Here is a 26,086-nt window from a genome sequence, read left to right on the forward strand (position 1 = left end):
TTCGAATCCCAGCTGCTCCACTTCCAATCTAGCTCACTGGTATGGCCTGGGAAAGCAGTAAAAGATGATCCAAATCCTTGGGCCTCTGCACACATGTTGGAGACCCAGAAAAAGCTCCTGGATCCTGGCTTTGGATCAGCTTAGTTCTGGCTGTTGCGGAGTTGGGGATTTAACCAGCAGATGGAAGACTCTCTCTCTCTCTCTCTCTCTCCCTCTCTCTCTCCCTCTCTCTCTCAATGGAAGTCTCTCTACCTCTTCCTTTCAAATAAAGAAAATAAATCTTAAAAAAAGTAATCAATTCAAGCATCAACAACCATATGATCCAGCCATCCCATTCCTGGGAATTTACCCAAGGGAAATGGAATCAGCAACAAAAAGACTTATCTGCACCCCCATGTTTACTGAAGCTCAATTCACAACAGCTAAAACCTGGAATCAACCTAAATGCTCTTCAACTGAAGACTGGATAAATAAATTATAGTATATATACTATATGGAATGGTACATAGCAGTAAAAAAAATTAAATTTGGTCATTTGCCACAAAATGGATGAATCTGAAAAACATCATGCTTAGTGAAATAAGTATTATATTTGAGCAAGAAGTGAAAACCAATCATTGGAGCAAGGATAGTCTCTTCAACAAATGCTGCTGGGAAAACTGGATTTCCACATGCAGATGAATTAAGCAGGACTCCTACCTTACACATTCAACAAAAATCTATTCAAAATGGATTAAAGACCTAAATCTGCAACCTAATACCATCAAATTATTAGAGAACATTGGAGAAACCTTGCAAGACATTGACACAGGCAAAGAATTCTTGGAAAAGACCCCAGAAGCACAGGTAATCAAAGCCAAAATTCATAAGTGGGATTACATCAAATCGAGAAGCTTCTGTACTGCAAAAAGGAACAGTCAGGAAAGTGAAGAGGCAACTGACAGAATGGGAAAAATTATTTGCAAATTATACAACTGATAAAGGATTAATAACCAGAATCTACAAAGAGATCAAGAGATTCTACAGCAACAAAACAAATAACCCACTTACGAGATGGGCCAAGGACTTAAACAGACATTTTTCAAAAGAGAAAATTGAATGGCCAATAGACACATGAAAAAATGTTGAGGTTTACTAGCCATCAGGGAAATGCAAATCAAAACCACAATGAGTTTTCACTTCACCCCAGTTAGAATGGCTTTCATACAAAAATCAACAAAAACAATTGCTGACAAGGATATAGCAGAAAAAGGTCCCCTAATCCACTGTTGGTGGGAATGTAAATTAGTACCACCACTATGGAAGACAAAACTTTGGAGATAACTCAGACATCTGAATATAGACCTATCATGTGACCCAGCCATCCCACTCCTGAGAATTTACCCAAGGGAAATGAAATCAGCAACAAAAAGACTTATCTGCACCCCCATGTTTATTGCAGCTCAATTCACAATAGCTAAGACATGGAATCAATCTAAATACCCTTCAACTAACGACTGGATTAAGAAATTATGGGATATATATTCTATGGAATACTTACATAGCAGTAAAAAAAAAAAAGAAATCCAGTCATTTGCCACAAAATGGATGAATCTGGAAAACATCATACCTCGTAAAAGAACCCAGTTCCCAAGGGACAAACACCATATGATCCCCTAATCTGTGATAACTAATAGAGAACCTAAAAGGCAATCAGTAGAAGTGAAATTGACACTTTGAGAGGCAATGATTTGAACAGCCCTTGTTTTGACTGTTGAAGAAAAGTTTTTTTTCTCTTCATACTATTTGTTGAGCTCTTAACAGAGTTAATCATATGTGTATAAAGCCAACTGAAAATAGATCTCAGTAAAAATAAGAGTGGGAATAAGACACAGGGGAGGAAGTTTGTAACTGTAAAGCTGTATAAGTCTACATACATTCTTACAGACTTACTAATAAGGGTACAATTTAAAAGCTCATCATGGGACCCCAAAGCCCATTAAGCTGGGTGGTAAAAAAAAATGCCATCTTACGTGTTAAAGGGATCATAATAAGTGTTAAAGTGATCACATAGATTGGATTCAGTGTTAAAGTGATCATATAAATAAGATCAAGTGTCTGGTAATAACAACAGATAAAAAAGAGAGAATGTTCCAACATGGGATGCAGTCCACACTGCAGATTCATAGAATAACAATTATTCTAAACAGCACTCTAACCTCAGAATGTCCTTAAGGCACTGTGGTCTGGCTGAAAAGTCCACAAGAGCATTTCACACATGGAAAGTCAAGACACTGTTGCAAAAAAATGTCCTACATAAAGGGTCTCTGTGAGTGAGACCCCAGTGGTAAGAAGTGGTTATCAAAAAAGGGAAGAGAGAGCTTCCACTTTGCCTATGGCATTTTCTAAATACTGACAAAGACTATGATTCAAAAGACTTCTAAAGCCATGGAAGCTCATGCCAAAAGCCTTGGGTGATCACTGATGTCACTCAAGACTGTTAATTGTTAAATTAACAACAGGAGTCACTGTGCACTTACTTCCCCTATAAGACCCTCTGTCCTCAATGAGTTGTATTATAAGAATTAACTGGAAAACTTGTTCTCAGTTGTGTGTGTGTGTGTGTGTGTGTGTGTGTGAAAACTGTTGAAATCTACTTAGTATAGAGTTGGTCTTCTGTGTATTAAGTTAATTGAAAATGAATCTTAATGGATAATGGGATAGGAAGTGGGAGAGGAGAGGAGATGGGGTGGGAGTGGGAGCAGGAGGGCGAATATGGTGGGAAGAATCACTATATTCCTAAAGTTGTACTTATGAAATTTGTACTCATTAAATAAAAGGTTTCTTTGGGGGAAAAAAAAAACAAAATAAATAAGAAAAAGCAGAATTGTATCACGTCATAGAATATTATGCAACAACTAATGAGTCTTAATCTATGTGGGGAATATGGAAAGACAATCAAAATATCAAATGTAAGAAAATATCTATGAAAAAAAGCCTGGCATGTGTTATGATTGTATTGAAAAAACCTGAAGTGTACATACTGGATTATTTACATTCTTTTTCTCTGAGGAATGCGGTAAAGATGTTGGGATGATGGTGGGAATGCTTTCACGTTGTATCCTTTATCTGTCAGGTTTTTTGTTTGTTTGTTTTAGCCGCAAGAATTTATCATTTCTATAGTATGAGAGCTGGTTAATTTAAAGACTGCACCTAGAACTGAGCACTGTAATTCAGATAATGGCAGTATCTGCAGAATGCAACTTGTGGCTAGCATTTTCCTTGTTCTCACTACTTGTCTACTGTCTTTCAGCGGAGGTTCTATTTTCTTTTCTCAAGTCTTTGTCTTTCCTAGATAAATCCCAGTTTATTTCAACTCTACTCAAAGGATAGGATTCAAAACCCTTAGCATTTTAGGCATCCACTGACAGGGAAAGTCCAGTTTGTTAATCTCATTAAAATGCTCTGCCAAATGATAGCTGGAGCTGGACACAATCCTACAGATCACGCTGAAGTGAGAAAGAGAATGCAACTATTGCCTTCTTTTTTAGTTAGTTAGTTGGCTGGTTTACTATCTAATACATTTATTTTCTTTTTTTAAAAAAAGTATTTTATTGATTTCAAAGTCAGAGTTACACAGAGAGGGAAGGAGAGGCAGAGAGAGAGAGAAAAAGAGAGAGAGAGAGAGAGAAGTCTTCCATTCTGCTGGTTCACTCCCCAAATGACCGCAACGGCCAGAGCTGAGCTGATCCAAAGCCAGGAGCCAGGAGCCTCCTCCAGGTCTCCCACTTGGGTCCAGGGACCCAAGGAGTTGGGTCATCTTCTACTGCTTTCCAAGGCCACAATAGAGAGCTGGAGAAGCTGGGACTAGAACCAGCGCCCATATGGGATGCCAGCACTGCTGGCTGGGGCTTTAACCTGCTATGCCACAATGCTGGCCCCAATAGTTAATATATTTCACATGTGTGACATGAAGTCTTTTTTTAACAAAAAGGTTTTTTTCTTAAAATTTATTTATTTTTGTTTATTTGAAAGAGAGTGGGAGAGACAGAGAGGTCTTCCATCAGATGGTTCACTCCCTAAATGGCTACAACACCCAGGCTGAGCCACATTGAAGACAGGAGCCAGAAACTCCATCTGGGTGACAAAGATGAAAGCACCTGAACTGTTACCTGCTTCCTCTTAGGACGCATATAAGCAAGAAGCTGGATCAGAAGTGGAGCCATTACTCCATCATAGTTATGGGATGGGATGTGGGTTTCCCAGGCTGCGGCTTAACCGGCTGCACCACAACACCACGCCAACATGAAGTTTCCATATATATACATATGGAATATATATATATATATTATATATATAATATATATATAATTAGTGAAGTGATTACAACAGCCCAGCAAATTAACATATCCATTATTTGTGTGCATATGTATGTTAAAAGTGCCTAAAATCTACTCTCTTAGGAAATTTTCAGTATGCAACACAATATTAGCTAGAGTCTTCATGTCGTACATTAGATCCATAGACTTATTTATCCTGTATAACAGCAAGTCTATAATTTTTGACTGAAATCTCCCCATTTCCTCCCTACTTTACCCTGTTTCTGTGCATTTCATTGTTTTCCAGATTCTACATATAAGTGAGATCATGCAGTGTTGTTTCTCTTTCTGTGTCTGGCTTCTTCAACTTAGCATATTGTCTTCTGGTTGCATTCATGTTGTTGCAAACGTTCTCTTTTTAAAGACTGAATAATATTCCATTGTATTCATCAGTCACTGGAGACTTAGGTGTTTGCATATCTTGGCTGTTGGGAATAATGCTTCAAAGAACAATGGGAGTGTGGGTATCTGCAAGGTTCTGATTCCATGTCTTTTGATATATGGCCAACAGGATTGGTAGGCATGATAGTTATAGTTATGACTTTTTAAAAAAGATTTAATTGAAAGGCAGAGTTAGAAAGAGGGAGAAGTAGAGGCAGAGAGAGAGAAGTCTTCCATCTGCTGGGTCACTCCCCAAATGGCCAAAACAGCCAGGGCTGAGCCAGGAGATGGGAGCTTCATCCAGGTCCTGAATGTGGGTGCAGGAGGCCAAGCAGTCGCGCCATCCTCTGCTGCTTTTCCTGGTGCTTTAGCACGAGCGGGATTGGAAGTGGAGCAGCCGGGACTTGAAACAGTGATCATATGTGATGTTGGTACTGCAGGCCATGGCTTAACTCACTACACCACAGCATCAGCCCCTAGGTAGAACTTTTGAAGGAACTTTCACATTTTTTCTATAGCAGAAGCATCAATTTACATTTCCACCAATAATGTATAAGGATTTCCAACTTTCCATACCCTCATCAACACTTGTTATCTCTTCTTGATAAGAGTCATCCTAACAAAAGTGAGACTTTTTTTTTAAAGATTTATTTATTTTGCTTGAAAGTCATAGTTACAGAGAAGGGGAGAGGCAGAAGAGAGAGAGAGAGAGAGAGAGAGAGGACTTCCATCCACTGGTTCACTCCTCAATTGGCTGCAATGGCCAGAGCTGCACCCATCTGAATCCAGGAGCCAGGAGCTTCTTCTGGGTCTCCCAAGTAGGTACAGAGGCCCAAGCTCTTGGGCCATCTTCTACTGCCTTCCCAGGCCATAGCAGAGAGCTAGATCAGAAGTGGAACAGCCAGGACTTGAACCAGAGCCCACATGGAATGCCGGCACTGCAGGCAACGGCCTTACCCAGTAAGCCACAGTGCCAGCCCTGACCTTATATTTATTTATTTAGAAAACCATGATATGTTGTTAACTCACTAAATTTACTATGAACTAAAATCTCCAATTTTGGGGCACCCTATTTCATTTTATACTAGGTATAAGTTTGGTTTTTTGAACTCAAATATCAGGCCTTACATATTTAAAAATTGAATTCTGAAAAAAATTGATTTCAAGTGTTCATGTTTTAATTTAAACATAATGTGTCAGGATAAATGTACAGACACAGAGCAGATTTGTCACTGCATGAGGTGGAGAGGAGATAAGGGTTATCAGGAACTGACATGACGAATCATGTGGCATGATGGGGATGTTCTAAAACTGATTTATCAGAATTGTTGCACCACTTGGTGAATTTATTAACACTCATTATACACTTGAAACAATGAATTATATAGAAGCTACTTTAAGGGGCAGGTATTTCGCCTAGTGATTAAGATGCCACTTGGCATGCCTGCATCCCATCTAAGAGTGCCTGGACTGAGTCCCAGCTCCTCCCTTTCCAATCCAGCCTTCTGCTAATGTGTACCCTGGGAGGCAACCAGTGATGGCTAAAGTACTTGGGTCCCTGCCACCCAGCTAGAACACATGGACTCAGTTCTGGCTCTGGGCTGTGGGCTGACCTTGCTCTGACTATCACGGGTCTATGGGAAGTGAGCCAGCAGACGGAAAATCTCTTTCTGCCTGTTTGCCTTTCAAATAAAATAATAAATTTTTAAATACTTCAATAAAGTTATGTAAAAATGTACCCAATGAGTAATGTCAGACACAAAACAAGTATATACTATACAAACTTTTCTTGACTTATACAATCTTTTTGGTGTTCTTCCACTGGAACATCTAGTATCATTTTGGTCTCCTTTGGTTGCACTAATGCTCCTGTCTTCCAAGAATCAGTTCTAACACTTCCTCTCCAGTGAAGTGCTCTCTATTGTCACCTGGCACAAAAAGCTTCTTCCCTTTGCTCTCTACACTAAATGTGAATGAGACAAAAAAAAAAAAAAATGTTGAGCAAATGACACAGTTAGTTATTTCTTCTTTACTTCAAAGTTTAGTTTTCTTGGCAGGAATCGTACCTGATTTATTGATCCATTAAGTCTTACAGTAACAGTCATAGTGATCTGCATATTATAGAGTTTTGTGTATTGACTGAGTTGATAGTTGAATTGCTTCCATTAAGACCTAAAGATAGGGGCCAGTGCTATGATGCAGAGGGGTTAACACCTTGGCCTGAGGCGCTGGCATCCCATATGGGCGCCAGTTTGAGACTCAGCTGCTCCACTTCTGATCCAGCTCTCTGCTATGGCCTGGGAGGGCAGTGGAAGATGGCCCAAGTCCTTGGGCCCCTGCACTCATGTGGGAGACCTGAAACAAGCTCCTGGCTTCTGGCTTCGGATCGGCGCAGCTCCGGCCATTGCAGCCAATTGTGGAGTGAACCAGAGGATGGAAGACCTCTTTCTCTCTATGCCTCTCCTCTCTTTGTGTAACTCTGACTTTCAAATAAATAAATCTTTAAAAGAAAAAAGAAAATTCTTAAAAAAATGCTAAAGAAATCTAAGCTGAATTCCCAATTCAAGATTTCCTAAGTTACTTAGTGGCTTACAGCCATTTTGCCATTTAGATTCCAAAGCCATACACAATATACGTCTTAAGACTCTATGGAATGTATAAATGCAAAATAAAAAGAAACAGAAGTCACCCAGATTAAACAGAGTGAAGACAACTTTTAAGAGGAATGACAAAATTACAGAGCATACTTACATTTAATTTGTGCATAAAAAATTAGTTTTACGTAACTAGAAGCCAACAATTTACTATAGAGAGGTAGCTATGTGAAACTGTAGGTTGCTTAACGTTTAGACATGACAGAGATGAATGCAGGTGGTAATAAGAAGAACATCAGGGCTGGCCTTTGAGAACAGTCAGCGAGACCTCAAAGGCCAAGGGAAAGCAGCACCTACACGGCAGATATTAGACTAGAGAGTGCTAATGGAGAAACTTGTGGGAATCAACTGTCATACCCTTTTATAGCTGTTCATACTTAACTCACATGTCAGCAGGCAGCTTAATTTATGCATTTATTCAATACGTATTCAAATGTCCACATGAATGGCACTCTATATCCCTACTTTTATGTGATATCCGAGGCAAGTTATGGGGGCTTTTTGGTGAGGTTATACAGTAACCAGAAGTAACTTTAAGTAATATTTAGTAATAAAACTCCTGTAAATTGTCCTGAAACCTTTATGTCGTCTCATCCTAGAAGTCTATATGAAAGAAAACATGTTCACCCGGACGCCTTTCAGAAAAGATGATTTCCACTATTATTTCAACTGAAACACATTTACCTACTGAAACAGTTCACATCATTATTAATATGATATCTCTGTGTCATAATTAAAATTATTGGCATTATTTAACATGCAGTATTTGGCATGTAGCTTAACTAAGTTCATTATAAAGCACCCTAAGTTCCATGGCCATCACATCTCTTGGGAGTTTTTAAGACAGAACTCGATTTTCTCTTTGCAAGAGTCAAAAACATTTAATTTGGACAAGTGTAAATGCAGTACACTTAATGGTTCAAATATAAAGAGGATCTTGCTTCCTTGGAGAATTAACCACAATTTTGCATCTAAGTGACAACTCTTATTTGAGAAATCACCAGGAGGGCTTACCAAATGATTTACTAGGGATGCTTAAAGCATTTTTACTCCACAGATTTGTCAATTTATGTATGCATCCCATGTAATTCAGTGGCTCCAGATGATCCATTATAAATTTTTTTTACAATGATTATAAGATTAAAGGCTTATTTTGGAAGCCATTAATAATATCAATGAAGGGATTAAAATGTTTTCAATAAAAATCACAGAGATCAAAGAGCAAGTGAACATTTCTGCTACATTTTAAATGAAAATTTAATCAGAGAAAAACAGAACCTCCTTCTCATCCCACACCCCAAACAGACCCAGAAGAATCCAATGTTCAGTGGTCTGTCTGGAACAAAGGAAAATCAGAATTGTGTTGCAGTGCCCAATCTACACTCCTCACAGAAGACCACTCCTAAGAGATCATCACAGCACCTGCATGCAACAGAATGATGGGAGGCATCATGTAGGCTGTAGGCATGGTGGGAGGTAGATCAAATATGCATCCATGAGAAAGACACACAAGAGCAGCAAAAGGCAACCAAAGTTATGTGAAATGGATTCCATAAAATCAAAATCTTATCTTTCATCAGTTCTCAATTTGGCATAAGCCATCACTTAAGTAACAGACAGACAAAAACACTCAAGTCTGTAGAGCATCAAGTTATACTCTAAGTACACTTCAGAAACTTTGATCATCAAAAACCTTGCATTCCATAAACTGCATTAATAATTTATAGAACAGAAATTTATAAAAATAAGATGCTGACCAACAATTTTATTAATCACGCACACAGAAATGCCAGGATTTTTAGCATCAAGAAGATAAAAGCTGATAAATAATGACAGTTTATCTAAGTACAAGAAAGGCAATTTTGAAATTCATTGCTTTTGTTTTGAGAATTCAATTTCTTCAGTTTTACTTGTCCTTTAGTTTTCCTCAAATTTTCAAAACTCCTTAAAAAATACATGGGAAAGAAATGCTTGAATAGATATCTTAATGAAAATGCTGGCTTAATTAAGCAAATTAAATTCATTAAACAAATCACTTACTGAATTATTTAAACGTACCTTATGACCAAGAAGTCAGAATGTGTGAAGGCCTATCATAAATGAGTGATTTCAAAACTGATTACCAAGAAAGCATAATAGTAAATAGTTACTTAAATGATATTTAACGGTTTATCAAGAAATTATAACCTAACTTAAACCTTCAATGCTTTGCAGTTCTACTGACCAGACTCTTTAAAATCATAGATCTTTTCTTACAGAATGATATTATATGGTATCGTAGTTTATCTTAACACTGTAATATTTTAGATAGTTAAATGCATTAAATAGATTAATTAATTTCACATACTAGACAGCCAATGAATACTTTTTTCATAGTTTTCTTTGGGGTAGGTAGTTGGCATCACATGGCCATACAATCTTAAGTCAACCATCTTTTACTACATTTTGATTAATGATCATAAAAATTGCCCATTAGTTCAATTTTATCTTTCTTTTTTTCTACACTACTAGAAAATAATTGCTAGCAGCCAAATAATTCTTCTGCAATTTTTGGAGACAACTATTCTTGAAAATTCTAAAGAATACAATGTTTCTTATAATAGGCAGGTTAGACCATGAAACTTAATAGATAATGTAATAAATGCTCACAATTCTCCAAATGCTCCTTGCAATTTCTAACTAGCATTTTGGTGATACAGGGAACGGTCAGACATTGAAAAGTACTTCACATTTTCTTAAAACCCACAACAGTGTTCTTACCTCTGCCCATACGTCACACAGATACTTAACGAAGGCCAGTATATGTGCAAGAAGCAGAGAAGGATCGTACCTTTGAGACATAATCTTATAGGCGTCTGGCAGGTAACACCGGATGTTCTCCATCTGAGCAGGGTCCGAGTCACAGATTTTGTCATCAGTCCTCCCATAGTTGGCACTCTCAATCATGATGACGTCGGTTCCTGGGCAGCGGAGCTCAATGGGGTAGCTCTCACAAGAGAGCTCTCTGCGCACCACGGCCATGGGAATCGGGGCGCGGCTGAAAGCTGCCAGAAGAGGTGGGGGAACAAGAAATCATCCTTAGTATATTCAATTGAACACGCAGGTGTGTACTTCTCCAGGGCTTGGGGTCAACTCAGAACAAGAAACACCAGTTAGGAGTCATAATTTTACATAAGGTAGAATATTTCTCACTTCAGTAACCTTCCAGGCTTTCATTTAAAAAAAATCTAATAATAAAAATTATTTCTTAAAACTGTTATGTATCACATTATTTTTTTTTCTTACAAATAGAAAAGCACCTTGCATTTTCTATTAAAATTTTGGCCTGGGGTATGAAAATATGATTATCCACAGAAATATCATCCTGTTTGTAGAGGTAAATTTCAGGGGCCTTCCTTTCTTTCTTACAAAAGTCATCTCCAAAAAAAATCAACACTGTTACTGACTTTAAGGACACCTGATTAAGTAGCCTATCTCAATTTTATAGTTTCATTATTTTAAGTAATTACTGACATGGTCACTATAATGGGTTAATCATATGTGGAGAAAAATTGTATTTTCCTTTAGTTTCCAGGTCATCCTTTTCTCCACTGTAAAGAGACCACGCCACAACCTTCCTTTTAGAATTTCCTACCCAAAAATAGAGACCCTGTGTGTGTGCTCCCACCTTTCTTTTTAGTTTACTCAGATAAATGTAACTCACTTCACAAACTGATACCATGTATTGTTTAACAATTTAATGATATCTAACATAAATCTTTCTATTTATGAATATTATTTCCTAGGCCGGCGCCGTGGCTCAATAGGCTAATCCTCCACCTTGCGGCGCCGGCACACCGGGTTCTAGTCCCGGTCGGGGCGCCGGATTCTGTCCCGGTTGCCCCTCTTCCAGGCCAGCTCTCTGCTATGGCCAGGGAGTGCAGTGGAGGATGGCCCAGGTGCTTGGGCCCTGCACCCCATGGGAGACCAGGAAAAGCACCTGGATTCTGGCTCCTGCCATTGGATCAGCGCGGTGCGCCGGCTGCAGCGGCGGCCATTGGAGGGTGAACCAACGGCAAAGGAAGACCTTTCTCTCTCTGTCTCTCTCTCTCACTGTCCACTCTGCCTGTCAAAAAAAAAAAAAAATATTATTTCCTTCATTTTTAATGCTTCTATTTCATCTGTGTATATATGTGTAATAATTTAATTTGTCCGATGTCCATGGACATTTAGGAAGGTCTCAGTGCTTTTGTGCCATAACTGCAAAGAAGTTTAAACATACGTGCGCACCTGGCTGGAATGCCTTGGGAGTATCTAGTTATCCAAAAGCATTCTATGCTCTGTTTTAAAAATCTAACTGATTTTTAAATACATTTCACATTTAGCAAATATCAACAGATTTTTAAAAAAATGTTAAAAATGTATACTTCTACCAATAGTAGTTTCTTCTTCAAAATTAAAGTTTATCCATTCCTTTAAATTTTGTGATTGATTAAATGTATAAACATTTTCATGTTTACCACTTTCATTCATTAGTGGACTTCTTGTTCACATCAATGCGAAGCTTGCTTTTGCAAAAACTCTTAGAAGAGCAAGAAAACTAAACATTTGCCTTTTATATTTGAGGCAGATATATTTTTCCAGTTTGTTGTTTCATTTCAGGTGTTGACTAAACATATATAGATTTCATTTTTATTTATAAAATTATCTACCTTTTCATGTCAAGCGTAACAGTTTTCCATTCCGAAACTGTGAACTTACATGATTAGAAGAGAGTCCAATGTGTAATTGTTGTTAAAACTCAGCAAGTCTTTTAAAAGACTATGGTTGGACTTCTAAATGAAGTGTTTAGCAACTGTCTTAACTGTTGGTTTGTATGCAAGAGAATCAGTTCTAGAGAAACATGTGGTAACTTAAAATCTGTTGACAGTTAATGAACTCACTAATGAGCACTTACATTACAAAAAACTTTAATAAGTCTATGTGAGTTTTCTTGTGACTTTCTTACTAAGTACCAAATGTGAAAGGAAAGGAAGGGAGGAGAATAAAGGAAGGGGTAGGGGAAGACAAGAGTTGCATAACTCTCAACATTTTCACTTAAAACAGAGAAAATCCTGATTTGATTTTTGAAACATATCTATTATTTCTAAATTGAGAGGACCACCAATTGTTGTCTCATTTCTATGATATTTTAGTAAAAGTATCAGAGATCCCAGACACTACTCCTGAGCAGGTCACTTAAAGCTCTTCAAGTTTCACTGTATAGTTAATTTGATTCTGGTTGTCATCCAACATCTTTCATGTGTGCACACATGAACACACATACACATACACACACACTCTCTCTCTCTCAGCTAAGAATCTGACAGGTCCACTGCACTGATCAGTAGACTTAAAATAATCAGAATTTGGGTACCACGTGACTTTTAATGTTTGTCCTTGAGTCAACAGTTTGGCAGGGCATTCTCATAACAGACAGATAGTTTCTGAAATGTGCATTTCTATTATTTGCAAAATAAAACATTCCTATTTGTTAAAACATGAAGTCCAATTTAACACTAAGATTCTATTTCTATTTTCATTGATAAATATATTTTCATTAATGCATGTGAAGTTTTACAGATCTTCATTGAATAATGAAAGTATTAAGTATTTTGTGCATTTAGTTTCATGGGGGAATCAGAGATGTTTTTGTTTTCATGTTCACAAAAGGTCCTTAGGATGAGAATTATATATTTCTTAAGAGAGAAGTTGTTTCTTAATGTCACTATAACCATTTTAAAAACACACACATTACTGTTTGCAAATATTGAATTCAACTGACTTTATCATGTTGACTTAACCAGTCAATTGAGTTCAGAAAAATAAGTTAATTTAACAAACAAATAAGCAAATCATACTTTCAAAGCATTTGTGTGACTAAGTGGACAATTTGGCTGATTAAACTCATCAGTCAATTTTGTCAAAACTTTGATATAGCTTTAATGTGGGTATTCACTGTCAAAAACATGATTTAGACCAAGACACTAGACAGTTGCTTACTTGCTTCAGCAAAAACTTCTCTCAAACTTTCCTCCTTTTCTGAGATATCAACCACCTCATTCAGACCTCTTATTTTTTTTTCTCTTTCCTTCTCCTGGGATTTCTCTCCTACTGTCAAGCCTGTACGATGATGTCTGACATCATATTCTGTAAGTCCTTAAAGAACTAGTGTGTGATGATAACCAGGGAAGGGACAGTAGGAGCCTACAACCTGGTGACCCAACAAGATGATTCTTTCTCCACCCCTGTGAATAGGGGTCAACGACTTATTAGAGCAGAATTTTCAAAGAAAGAAATATTACTTGAGACACAGGATTATAGGACAAAGGCTATGAACAAAAATAAATCAAAGACAACACAGATTTCTTAAGAAGCTGGTAGTCAATTAGTTGGTTGAGGGCATAGCACAATAAAATTCATTTTAAATACATTACATTTAAGATGTCAATCAAGGTAATCCCTGGAAAGATTCAATAGTCAGTTGGATTCATGGATCTAGAAATCAGGAGCAGAATATAGGCTAAAACCATAATAACACAGAAGTAGCTCAAAGGGTACCCAGAGAATGAGAGGAGTGAACACAAACAATGAGATATACAGAGCCTTCCAAAAGTGTATGTAAAATGCACATTACAAAAAAAAAAAAGTGTGCTTGGATTTCAAAAAATGTTTGCACCAGAATAAATTTATTAATCTTTAAAAAGTTTTATTTAATTCACTTATTAGAGAGAGAGAGACAGAGAACAGACAGAGCTCCTGTTCTCTGGTTTATTCCTCAAATTCCTGCAATGGACAGGCTGGGCTGGGGCAGAGGCCAGGAACTAGGAAGTCAATCCAGGTCTCCTTTGGGGGTGGCAGGAGCCCTCTAAGGGACTGTCTTGGCAGGAAGCTGTAATCAGGAGCAGAACCAAACCCAGGTACTTTGATATGGATTGTAGGTGTGTCTTAACCAGCTTATTAACCACTAGGCTAAATGTCCACATCTAAACTTAAGGTTTAATTCCATATTTCCATCAACATCTTGAAGTATTCTTTTATCAGTGGTCACTGAAGACTTGGAGGAACATGCTACTTAGTCACTAGACCGACAAATGTAACATAGAGAAGGAACTGTCTATCTTTTCAAGAAATATCCAGACTGTGTAGACTAAATTACCTGCTATCGCATGAAGGGGAGGAAATTAGATAGTTTTACGACAGATGAATCAAACACTTCCATATTTCATCCTAGGCCAGCCTTCAATGTCTTGTTCAAATCTGTGTACCTCACAGATTATTTTACATACTCAACATCCAATTAAAAAAATAATTCTGTGACCAAGTTTCCAAGCAGCAGAAACTGCAATCCTGAACCAACCTTAGTGTTGTGATTAAAAAACATTAGAAAATAGTTTACTTTTTAAAAAAATTATTTCTTCCCCTTTTCACTTTTATTTTCCCCAAATACTGTATTTAAAATAAAAAACAATAATTTCACTACAGGATTTTTTTAATAAAAAGGGAATGAAAGAGAAATGCAAATTAGAAGGCTATTTTGTAGCAGTAAAGATGAGAGAAAACAGTTGCTTGCTTTAAATGGATAATGATGGCACATATTTGATCTATTGTAGGAACAAAAAATTGCATGGTCTGATGATGAACTGAACACGCAGGGTAAAACAGAGTGTCAAGGATGAGTAGTGAGTTTCTGGCATAATCAACAGGATACACTGCAGTGCTCTGAGCACAGTCTAGGAGCAGGTTGAACAGATAGGTCTCGGTCTCTGACTCCAACGAGAGATCTTTACCAATGTGAGCACTGTGAGGTTGCACTTAAAACCACAGTGGAAGATAAGACAACCTAAGGAAAGGAGCCTGCAGTATCACTGAAGAGGTCCCATCAACTGGCAGTTATCATGACCATTGGCTTTTCTTGGACTCTGGCATTAGTGGTCCTTTCCCCTGGAGTGTCGGTTGTACACAGTGACTCACTTTGAATGGACACAGCATGGAAGAAATGATGTGTGATTTCTCAGAGCAGTTCAGTAAAAGGACATTGTGGTTCAGTTCTCGGATCATTTAGGTTGTGCAAAGCCAGCCATGGAATCTTAAGAGCACTCAAGCAGCCCCTCTGTGGAGAGAGTTCCAGGGAAACAGGAGCTTCAGTTCCTGACAGGCAATTGGAACTTGGAAGGCACAGGACTGAGCACTTCAGAATCCAGTCCCCCAGCCACTTGAAATCTTCCTTCTGAAACGGGAGCTCCATGGGTGATCCTGAACAATAACCCTCTAGACAGGTCCTGGATTCCTAAACTAGAGAAACCACGTCAGGTTATAAATGCCTATTGTGTTAGGCCACTTGGTTTTGGGATAGAAAATACAGAAATGCAGCCCAGAACCAAGCCTGACATAATATTGAAAGTGCTGACATTGAAACTGAAGAAATCAGTTTGTGAATCATTGACAGAAAAATACTGCATGGCCCACACAGTCTAATATCACCATCTCCTTCATTAAGGAACAATTACGCTACTCCTGTAATTTATGTATACAGAAACAATTCTGAACTAGAAATAGACATTAAAATGATTTTCCTTTCCTATATTCCAATGAGCATAAGAAAAAAAAAGACTCTTAAAAATTGAAAAATGAACATGAAACATACCTTGTTCCATCTAAGGAAGAAGTTAATTAAACTATGTATAACTCAGGGCTAATGATTCTAAAGGAGTTTCTTAATTATACATAGAGACACTTAGGTATCTAAAAGTTGGCATATTTCTACTTAGTGGTATTGCCTTTGGAAAATATTTCATTATATAAATTCTGCCAAAAAGCAAATATTACCAATATTAAGTTTCAGCAGAGCTTTTGACGTATTTTTCTTAAATACGTGTATTTTCTCTGTGCCATTTTATGCGGCACATTTATTTAACACATTTCTTTACATTTTAAAATACGTGTTCTGAAAATCTAGTTCAAAATACTTGGCAGCAATAATAACACTGGAAACCCAATGAAATATCAACCCATCATCTGCTTTCTTTAAAAGTACATCTGCTACCAGTAAGCTTCTAATACACTGAATTTCAACAAATATATTGCAAGAGGATACATATAATTTAAGTGATATGTTAGCCTTTAATTACATGCAACACAGCAACAATTAAAGCTGAAACTCTGAAAGAGTAACCAAAGGCACATGTTCTGAGATCAAGAGGAAAACCATGGTATTTAGATAGCTTATAGAAAATTCCCAGAATTATGGGAAAAACATTCTAATGAATGGAACATCAAAAACCAATTAATGTGCAGCTCTTCTGACTGATGGAACGTTAGCATGAGACTAACTTTATTAACACTTCTTGAGGCTACACATACAAAGCAATGACAGTCAAATGGCATTGTTAATTTGGAAATTGCCTAAAAATACAGAAAGTGTTCAGATAAATGAATTCATATCCAGTTGCTACAACTTTTCAGCAGTCAACTCTATTCTACATTGTCTTCCAATTTTACTCATGAGGAATGAAATTCCCAAAACTGTGTCAATTTCACAAATCATAATTTTCCCAATCTTTCTGTAAATGTCAAAAACTCCAACCTGGCTGTTCAACATGTTCTTAATAACAGTTTAAGATAAGTAAGAATTCAGTAAGAGGAATTATGTAATTTTAAAGAAATTTAAAATAGTATGCTGGTTTAGCTCTAACTACATATTTATCAGCTACAGTGGGGTTGTTAGTATTGCCTGAAGTCATCCCATATTGGGTATTATCTCAGGCCCTACACTGGAGGATATGTCAGAGTTAAGTCTAAGAAATAATAAAAATTCACCTTGAGTATGATAAGGTCTCAAAAGTCAAGAGATGGCATTCATAATTATTAACAGCAAAAGGTTACAGGATAATAACAAGATCACATGAGAAAAAGTTCAGAGCAGGGGTGGGGAGACAGGCAATCACTTGGGGACAGTAAATATTTCAGGCAGAAAATCTGAGCAAAGACATACACACTGGAGTTAAGAGCAAAGTCAAACAGTCATCAAATTTGAGAGAGCCTGAAAGAATCAGAATATAGTCAAAATTACTCTAGGCCACACAAAGATTACAGTATATGAAGTGCCTTAAAAAGTTCACAGAAAATATGTATTATGATAAAACTATGCATGGACTTCAAAATTGTTTTGCACCAAAATATACTCATATTAACTTGTTACATTATGTGTGGACAGGATCTAGACTGAAGCACTTTGAAAGTGAAGAAGACAGGACGGCGCCACGGCTCACTATGCTGATCTTCTGCCTGCGGCGGCAGCATCCAGGTTCTAGTCCCGGTTGGGGCTGCCAGTTCTGTCCCGGTTGCTCCTCTTCCAGTCCAGCTCTCTGCTGTGGCCTGGGAAGGCAGTGGAGGATGGCCCAGGTCCTTGGGCCCTGCACCTGCATGGGAGACCAGGAGAAGCACCTGGCTCCTGGCTTCGGATCGGCACAGAGCGCCGGCCATAGCGGCCATTTAGGGGGTGAACCAACGGAAGAAAGACCTTTCTCTCTGTCTCCCTCTCTCACTGTCTAACTCTGCCTGTCCAAAAAAAAAAAAAAAAAAAAAAAAAGTGATGATGACAATTTGAAAAGATTCTATATCAGAGCAACATGAAATCTGCTAAAATTGATCCAAGAATAAACATCAAGTGAATGGTGACGCTTTCGCAGAAGAACGATGGAATCACTGATGGGAGAGTGGATGGGGAGAAGGCTCCTGAAGAAATCGGCAGCCTTCAAATGGACACCTCATTTTAAGAAGGAGAGAGATGGTTTCAAAGATGAAGCCTGCAAAGGCACACCATCCACATCTTTTGAGGAATTCAGTCTTGCTTATGCCCTAATTGAAGAGGACTATTAGCAGCAGCGACAGTCAACATTACAGACTTCTCAACTTTGTTAGCTTACAGAATTCTGACAAACGAATTAAACAGAAGCAAACTTTCTGCTCAGTGAATAAGAGCTTTCAATGGAAATGTGAACAAGTGGGATCAAGATTTCTTCAAAAAACTGGGACGACCCTGAAGACAAAGCACAAGCAAAGTAGTGGCTACCGAGAGGTGAAACTGCCAAAGTGATCCGACTGGTAAAGAGGAAATGTCACGGCAACAGTTAGGGGAGGCTTGGGGCTTCACTTAGTAACTTTCTGGGGGACTGAAGACTAATGACATCTGCTTATTAGGAGAATGAATTGAGAAAGTCAGCCATAGCTTTCACAGAAAACTACCCAAGAAAGTGTCACCAAAGAATTTTTCTGTCTGAACAACGGTCCTGCTTATTCCCTTCATCAAACAAGAGCAATTTTATGAGAGTTTTGATGGAAAGTCATCAGGCACCCCCTATTACAGTCCTGATTTGGCTGCTTCTGACTTCTTTTTGTTTCCTAATCTTAAGAAAAAACTTTAAAGAACACATTTTTTTTCTTCAGATAATAAAGAAGAAAAGACTAGACTGATATGGCTAATTCCCAATAAAGGGCATGTTGCCCCCTCCCGACTCCCCCTCACTGTGAGAGATCTTCTCATGGTTGGTCTCGGTCTCTCTCTCTCTCTCTCTCTCTCTCTCTCTCCACCTGCAAAACAAAACCTAGATAAGCAAAAGGTCTCCAAGGCTCCCAGAGAGCCCTTGGTACCAAGTTCCCTTGGCAACCAGATCAGATAAAAACCCATCCCTATGTGCACCGGGAGCACAGTCTCTTTGGAGACTGTCACCACCTCTTTGCTTCAATAAAGCAACCTGTCTCTGCTGAGGTCGGTTCTGTCTCCTTTTTCCATCTCTCATTTTGGGGGTACAAAAGGCCCAACTCTGAGCTATTCCAAACCTAGGACCTTCAGAAAATTTCTAAGTGGCTAATAACACCATTTAAAAAGTGTCTTCAACTTGATGCTGAGAAATAAAGCTTATATTTCTCATTTTTATCTTTTAATTCCATTTCCATGAACTTTTGATATTCCCTCACATGACAATATTAATAAAGCTAATTAAGAGATTTTAAATACTAGTGATAAAGATATTACAATGAGCTATTATGACTGAATTGGCAATATAGCTAACATTTATGAAGTGTTTTTCATGTGCTAATGCTTTAAAAAATATCCTTTTATATAAACTCCAAACAATAAAAGTTTGGCAATATTACCATCCCAATTTTCTGCACCAGTAAACTGTGGCATGGACGAAGAAGGTAAGAAAAGGAGACAAGAGGGGCTGGCGCTGTGGCGCAGTGGGTTAATATCCTGGCCTGAAGCGCCAGCATCCCATGTGGGTCCCAGTTCAGGAACCCAGCTGCTCTACTTCTGATCCAGCTCTCTGCTGTGGCCTGGGAAAGCAGGAGAAGATGGCCCAAGTCCTTGGGCCCCTGCACCCACGTGGGAGACCTGGAGGAAGCTCCTGGCTCCTGGCTTCAGATCAGTGCAGCACCAGCTGTTGCAGCCAACTGGGGAGTGAACCATTGGATGGAAGACTGTCGCTCCCCCTCTTCGTGGAGGAACGACACAAGACCCTGCATTGTTCTTTCATCTGCTCAGCCCTTCCCGGGTTGGCTGCCGATCCTTCCACCTCAGTGGAAGGGCGGTTCCCCCTGCCACTTTCCCCACTTCCGCGGGGGAGCGGCACACCGCCGGCCGGCTCTCTCGGGGGCTGCTCAGATGTTATCCGGATGTTCCCTTTAGATGTTCCTGGTGCATGTTGTCTCTCTCCTCCTTTATAGTCCTCTTCCACCAATCCCAGCTCTGCTGCCCACACGCTGAGCACGCTGCTCTCCTCCAATCAGGAGCAGGATCAGCTCCTGCAGGTTATTGGTCGAACTGGAAGCAGCTGTGTAAAAGTTGTTTACTCCTCTCCCAGCGCCATATTGTGGGAGAGCAGATGCATAGAATAAGTCTTAATTCCAGTAACTTAGTCTAGTCCGAGTTGCTCCCCACAGAAGACCAGTCTCTCTCTCTCTCTCTCTGCCTCTCCTCTCTGTGTAACTCTTTCAAATAAATAAATCCTAAAAAAAGAAAGAAGGAAAAGGAGGCAAGAGCTAGGAAGTTGTACAGTTAAGTCACACAGAGGCAAGATGTAATGACTTTCTTGAACATCACAGAGACAGAAAACAATGGAAGGGGACTTTGTTCACAAAGTACATAAGGCAATACAAGAATGTCACACTAGGAGTGCCTTAAGATAACACTTGGGAAGTCAACATCCCATAATAGAGCACCTGTTTTTGAGTCCTGGCTCCTCCACTTTCAGCTTCCTGATAAGGGTGCACTGAGGGAAGCAGTAGATGTAAATAAAAAATAAATTTTGGAAAACTTATATTAAAAGTATCACCAGTAATCAGTTATATAAGGTTTATGGATTGTTATTCTTTTAGTGAAATGAAGTCTAATTCCTGAAGATGAGATACAAGTTAAATATTTCATTTATTGTATCTGGCAAGGATTTTTATTTTAGGAAAATAAAATATAATACAGTACTATTAATATTTTCAGAATACAAAGAATTCTTTCCCAACATTTTGGTATAATACAATAAAAGTAAAACTGAAGATTTTCTTTGTGTAAAATCTACTGCAGTAAGATAGAAAATCACTCCTTCAATTTTGAAATATAACACTCATTCTCAATTGTAGTCATGTTTTCATAACAGTATATAAATATATAATAATCTATATTGAAAAATCTATTTTTATTCTTGTAGAAATAAAATCTACAATCATGCTGATTTTAACAGAAGTAATATACAGAAAATTCAGTGAAGGATCACCATTGTTGTGAATAAACAGTGATCGCAGTAAAACTATTCAAAACCTTGATTTTCAAGAAAAGAGACTACTGAACAGCAAAGAAATGCTCTATTTTGCCATTCTCGCTATTTAGTAATTCAGAAATAGTGCCTATTCTCATTCTTTTCCTTTTCCTCCCTCCCTTCTCTTCTCTCCTCTTCACACACACACACACACACACACACGTGCGCATGCACACACACACAGACATCCAATGGATGGGAGAAAGAGCTTTCTAGTAACATATAATTTTTTTTTTTTTTTTTTTTTTTTTTTTTTTTTTGACAGGCAGAGTGGACAGTGAGAGAGAGAGACAGAGAGAGAAAGGTCTTCCTTTTGCCGTTGTTTCACCCTCCAATGGCCGCCGCTGCAGCCGGCGCACCGCGCTGATCCGATGGCAGGAGCCAGGATCCAGGTGCTTTTCCTGGTCTCCCATGGGGTGCAGGGCCCAAGCACCTGGGCCATCCTCCACTGCACTCCCTGGCCATAGCAGAGGGCTGGCCTGGAAGAGGGGCAACCGGGACAGAATCCGGCGCCCCGACCGGGACTAGAACCCGGTGTGCCGGCGCCGCAAGGTGGAGGATTAGCCTATTGAGCCACGGCGCCGGCTTAGTAGCATATAATTTTTTCTCTATCTTATCCTTAGGAGCAGTAATGATAAGGTATTTGTTCCTAATTCAGCAACATAAATCTTCCATAGTAGAGACCCTGTTATATCTCCTTGGTAATCCCTTCAACACTGAAAAACATATACAACAGTGTTTATAAACCCTTTATACACAAGCTTTACAATGGCTCTAACATGGAAAACAGGCCTCTTTACTCATTCAATCAGTGCTGAACTTTACTTTCCGTGTAATCCACATGAGATTAGAATAAGCCTAACCAGAAGGAGCCCAACCACATCCATGTTTTCACACTGTTATGTTTTCTAATGGAATTCCCTCATCACCTTTAATAACAGCTAAAAGTTGGCATTCATTACACTAGAATATATTTGTTAGGAATAAGTCTGCAAATTGACTATGCTGTTTGCAAAATCAAATGCTTATTCATTATTTTATTCCCACTGAAACTTTTGATAGCAATGTTTTCAAACAGTTAAGTTTTCACTAAGAAGTTCAGTAGACATGTAAACGCTAAATGCAAATCTTGGCTTTCAAGTGAGTGAATCTCTTGTGATGCCAGTAAATGAGGAATGTATTAACAAACAAAAACTTTTAATTTATGAAAGCCCAGACACCTGCCAAATACAAGGAATGCAGGACATGGCAGCATCCTGTTTGGTTTTTCATGACAATATTCACTCCAAAGCAGAAAAAGGTAACATTAGAATGCCAGTGGTCAATAACACTAGGCCAAACAAATAAACAAACAAAAAAATTAAAATAAACAAAGCCAAAAAAGAGAGAGAAATAAAAACAAAAACACATATTGGCTAATTCAGGATACTAGTAAGATCTTTTAAGCAAAAGTGAAACCTGTTTGGCTAGCTTCAAACACTAGTAAAGGTCTTGTGAATGAAAATGAAATCTCTCTAGCTGGTGCAGATAGGAACATTTCCCCATTCCAAGCTTTGCAGCAAAGCCAACAGAAAGATTCTGAATGAATAGATTCCTATCTTCCAACAGCAGTAACAACAACAAACATATTCTGAAAGGCAGAAAAACAGTTCTCACACTTAGATTTCTAAAGCCTTAGGAACTGACTTCAAAAACCACATTGAAAAGTCACAGCAGAAAGGTGATAAAGGCTATTCCAAGGATTATTTGTATTTGTGGGAAAACAGTCATAAAAGGACCCAGTGCACACAGAGCATTTTATTACACCTGTCCAGCTCCGCTGCAGAATACAACAGGAAGCTGGCAAAACACATTTTCCTACCTACAAAACAATTCATATCAAGCACTTATATAATACATTTTCAGGGCCACATACCAAGTTTCTAGAAATAGATTAAAATAAAAAATCCATAGGCAGGCTCTGGACCCTGTGGTTAAAACTCCCACATCCCATATCAGAGTGGCTGAGTTTCATGGCTGGCACTGGTCCTCATTCCAGCTTCCCGCTAATCCGTACCCTGAGAGGCAGAAGTAATTGCTTAAGTACCTGGGACCCTGCCACCCATGCAGGAGATATGAATTGATTTTCTTACTCCTAGGTACTGCACCAGCTCAGTCCAGCCAGTGTGGGCATCAGGGGAGTGAACCAGCAGATGGGAAGTTTCTCTCTTTCTGTCCATCTGTCTCTCTGCCTCTCAAACAATTTTTTAAAATAACAGTAAATAATTTTTAAATGTTCACTCCAATGCTTCCTTAATTCACTGCATAAATAAACATCAAAAATGAATTGTGAAGGAAAAGCTAATTTTTAAAACAGAGGTTGAGAAACACACATTCTGATATTCCTAAATGATCAGAATCAATCTACCACATCAATGATTAGTATTGTTTATTCACACACTTAAGAAATATTGAGCACTAGCTAAGTGATAGACACTGTTCTGCAAGACCTAGGTCAATGGCATCCCAGCCTTGAAGCCTTCCCTCATCCTCTGAGGCAGAAATGGCTGCTCCTCTACCTCCACCTAACCCCAGTTAATGCTTATAAACGGGTAGGGAAATCGCCCCCATCATCCTTAACCCCCAGATCCTGACATTGCAGCTGAAAACAGTTGAATCTCCATCCTTCCACTAATGCATTCTAATGCTCTTTAAAAATATAGCCATGTTCTCAGTCTATCCCCTCTTTATTACCACCACCAAGGTGAGTGAGGTAAATGGTGTATTTCAGACATGAGAGTCCAAGTGCCGACTGCCATGTCTGACCATTCAGGAGCGGTCATCACTGATTTCTCCATCGTCCCACCCGGACGCAGCATTGCTGGTGGACCTCCAGGCCTCTCTGCTATCACAGAAACTGCCCGTGTGAACTCATGGGGTTCATCACAGGCCACCAGAAGGCAAAGTCAGGTGGGTTACTCCCAAGATCGGCATTCTGCGCAGCACCACGGCCCTGTAAGAAGGCAGGCAAGGTCAAGCTGGCACGTGAGAGAATTGTTGTCGGCACCACAGCATGTGTGTCTGAATCTTCTCTAAGCCTGGCTAGCACCGCATAGGTACCCAAGGCCTCTAGGTGTTTGGATGAGAATGGCTACAAGTGCCAGAAACTTCCTAAGGGCCACTCACCTCCCATACCAGGACCTCCAGGATCTGAGACCAGAAATGGCCACCATGACTGCCAACTGCTCTATGCCAATTCCCTGAGAATCTCATGCCTTCAAGCAGGACTAGGGGAGGGGCATGATTAAAATGACAATTCACTTTTTACAGCCAACTAACTCAGAACATTGACAGAAATATATATATATGGAACATTCTTTTTTTTTTTTTTTTTTTTTTTTTTTTTTTTGACAGGCAGAGTGGACAGTGAGAGAGTGAGAGAGAGAGAAAGGTCTTCCTTTGCCGTTGGTTCACCCTCCAATGGCCGCCGTGGCCGGCGTGCTGCGGCCGGCGCACCACGCTGATCGAAGGCAGGAGCCAGGTACTTCTCCTGGTCTCCCATGGGGTGCAGGGCCCAAGCACTTGGGCCATCCTCCACTGCACTCCCGGGCCACAGCAGAGAGCTGGACTGGAAAAGGGGCAACCGAGACAGAATCCGGCGCCCCGACCTGGACTAGAACCCGGTGTGCCGGTGCTGTTAGGTGGAGGATTAGCCTATTGAGCTGTGGCACTGGCCTGAAACATTCTATAATACTAGCTTAATTACTCAATAAATATATACTGGTGCTCTGTAGGAAAAAAAACAGAATTCTGTTTTTAAAGTTTGAAATATTTTTTTCCAATTACTTTGCTCACTGAATTAAAACAGTAAAATGGAGAAGGCATTTTGCTAGCATTTTAGCATTTTTAAATTAAAATTGTAACATTATTAAAGTTGTAAAGAGGTGCCCCAGCATGTATTCATGAATGACAGTTATATACATGTACCTTATCACCAATTGTTGAATTTATTTATGCTGGCTTTAAAAATATATACAAGATTGGGGCCAGCGCTGTGGCGCAGTGGGTTAACGCCCTGGCCTGAAACGCCGGCATCCTCCATGGGTGCCGGTTCTAGTCCCAGCTGTTCCTCTTCCGATCCAGCTCTCTGCTGTGGCCTGGGAAAGCAGTAGAAGATGGCCCAAGTCCTTGGGCCCCTGCACCCACATGGGAGACCTGGAAGAGGCTCCTGGCTCCTGGCTTCGGATTGGCGCAGCTCTGACTGTTGCAGCCATCTGGAGAGTGAACCATCAGATGGAAGGCCTCTCCCTCTCTCTGTCTCCACCTCCCTCTCTGCCTCTCCTCTCTCTGTGTAACTCAGCTTTCAAATAAATAAATAAATTTTTAAAATATAGATATACACAACATGTCAAAATCACATATATATTTATGCATATGTTCATATATATACACATACACACAAATACACACAGACACACATGTGGTCGTTGTATAAAATACATTGCTCCAATTACTTTTCTACTACTGATGATAATTTTACTCTAGGTTTAATGGAGACACACCCTCCTTTCCTTGGTTTAATTTGAAGTTCACTTTCAAAGTCAACTGGTGGTGTAAATGCCCTGATCATAAGTGGATTAAGTGTCAGAAGTTACCTGGTTCTGGAACAAATTATTTTTTGAAACAAATAACTTCAATATATATTAAAGTATTTTTCAAAGTTTTTCATTTTTCTTATTTGTATGCTCATTTAGCCAGAGTTTTAAATTGTCCCTTCCCAATCTGAGCTTTCAAGAAAGGGAGATTAGTGGTTATTAAAGTCAATTACCATTCTATAATAGAATGACACCCAATGTTTCGCAGTTAAAAAGCCTTCTCTGGC

The 26,086-nt window shown here is 39.1% G+C and overlaps 1 protein-coding gene across 18 annotated transcripts in view; it reads right to left on the bottom strand.

Annotated features, from left to right (window-relative positions):
• ADGRL3 (adhesion G protein-coupled receptor L3) overlaps positions 1 to 26,086 on the bottom strand; it is an 868,573-nt gene that overhangs the window by 474,338 nt on the left and 368,149 nt on the right. For all 18 annotated transcript variants that reach the window (XM_051819791.3, XM_051819792.3, XM_089302717.1 and 15 more), the window contains one exon: positions 10,224 to 10,437. In XM_051819791.3, the coding sequence (XP_051675751.3) occupies positions 10,224 to 10,437 (214 nt within the window). The remainder of the gene's footprint in view (positions 1 to 10,223; positions 10,438 to 26,086) is intronic.

Source organism: Oryctolagus cuniculus, chromosome 8 (genome assembly GCF_051225735.1).
Source record: "Oryctolagus cuniculus isolate XC-2025 breed Fujian yellow rabbit chromosome 8, ASM5122573v1, whole genome shotgun sequence".
NCBI classification, from domain to species: Eukaryota; Metazoa; Chordata; class Mammalia; order Lagomorpha; family Leporidae; genus Oryctolagus; species Oryctolagus cuniculus.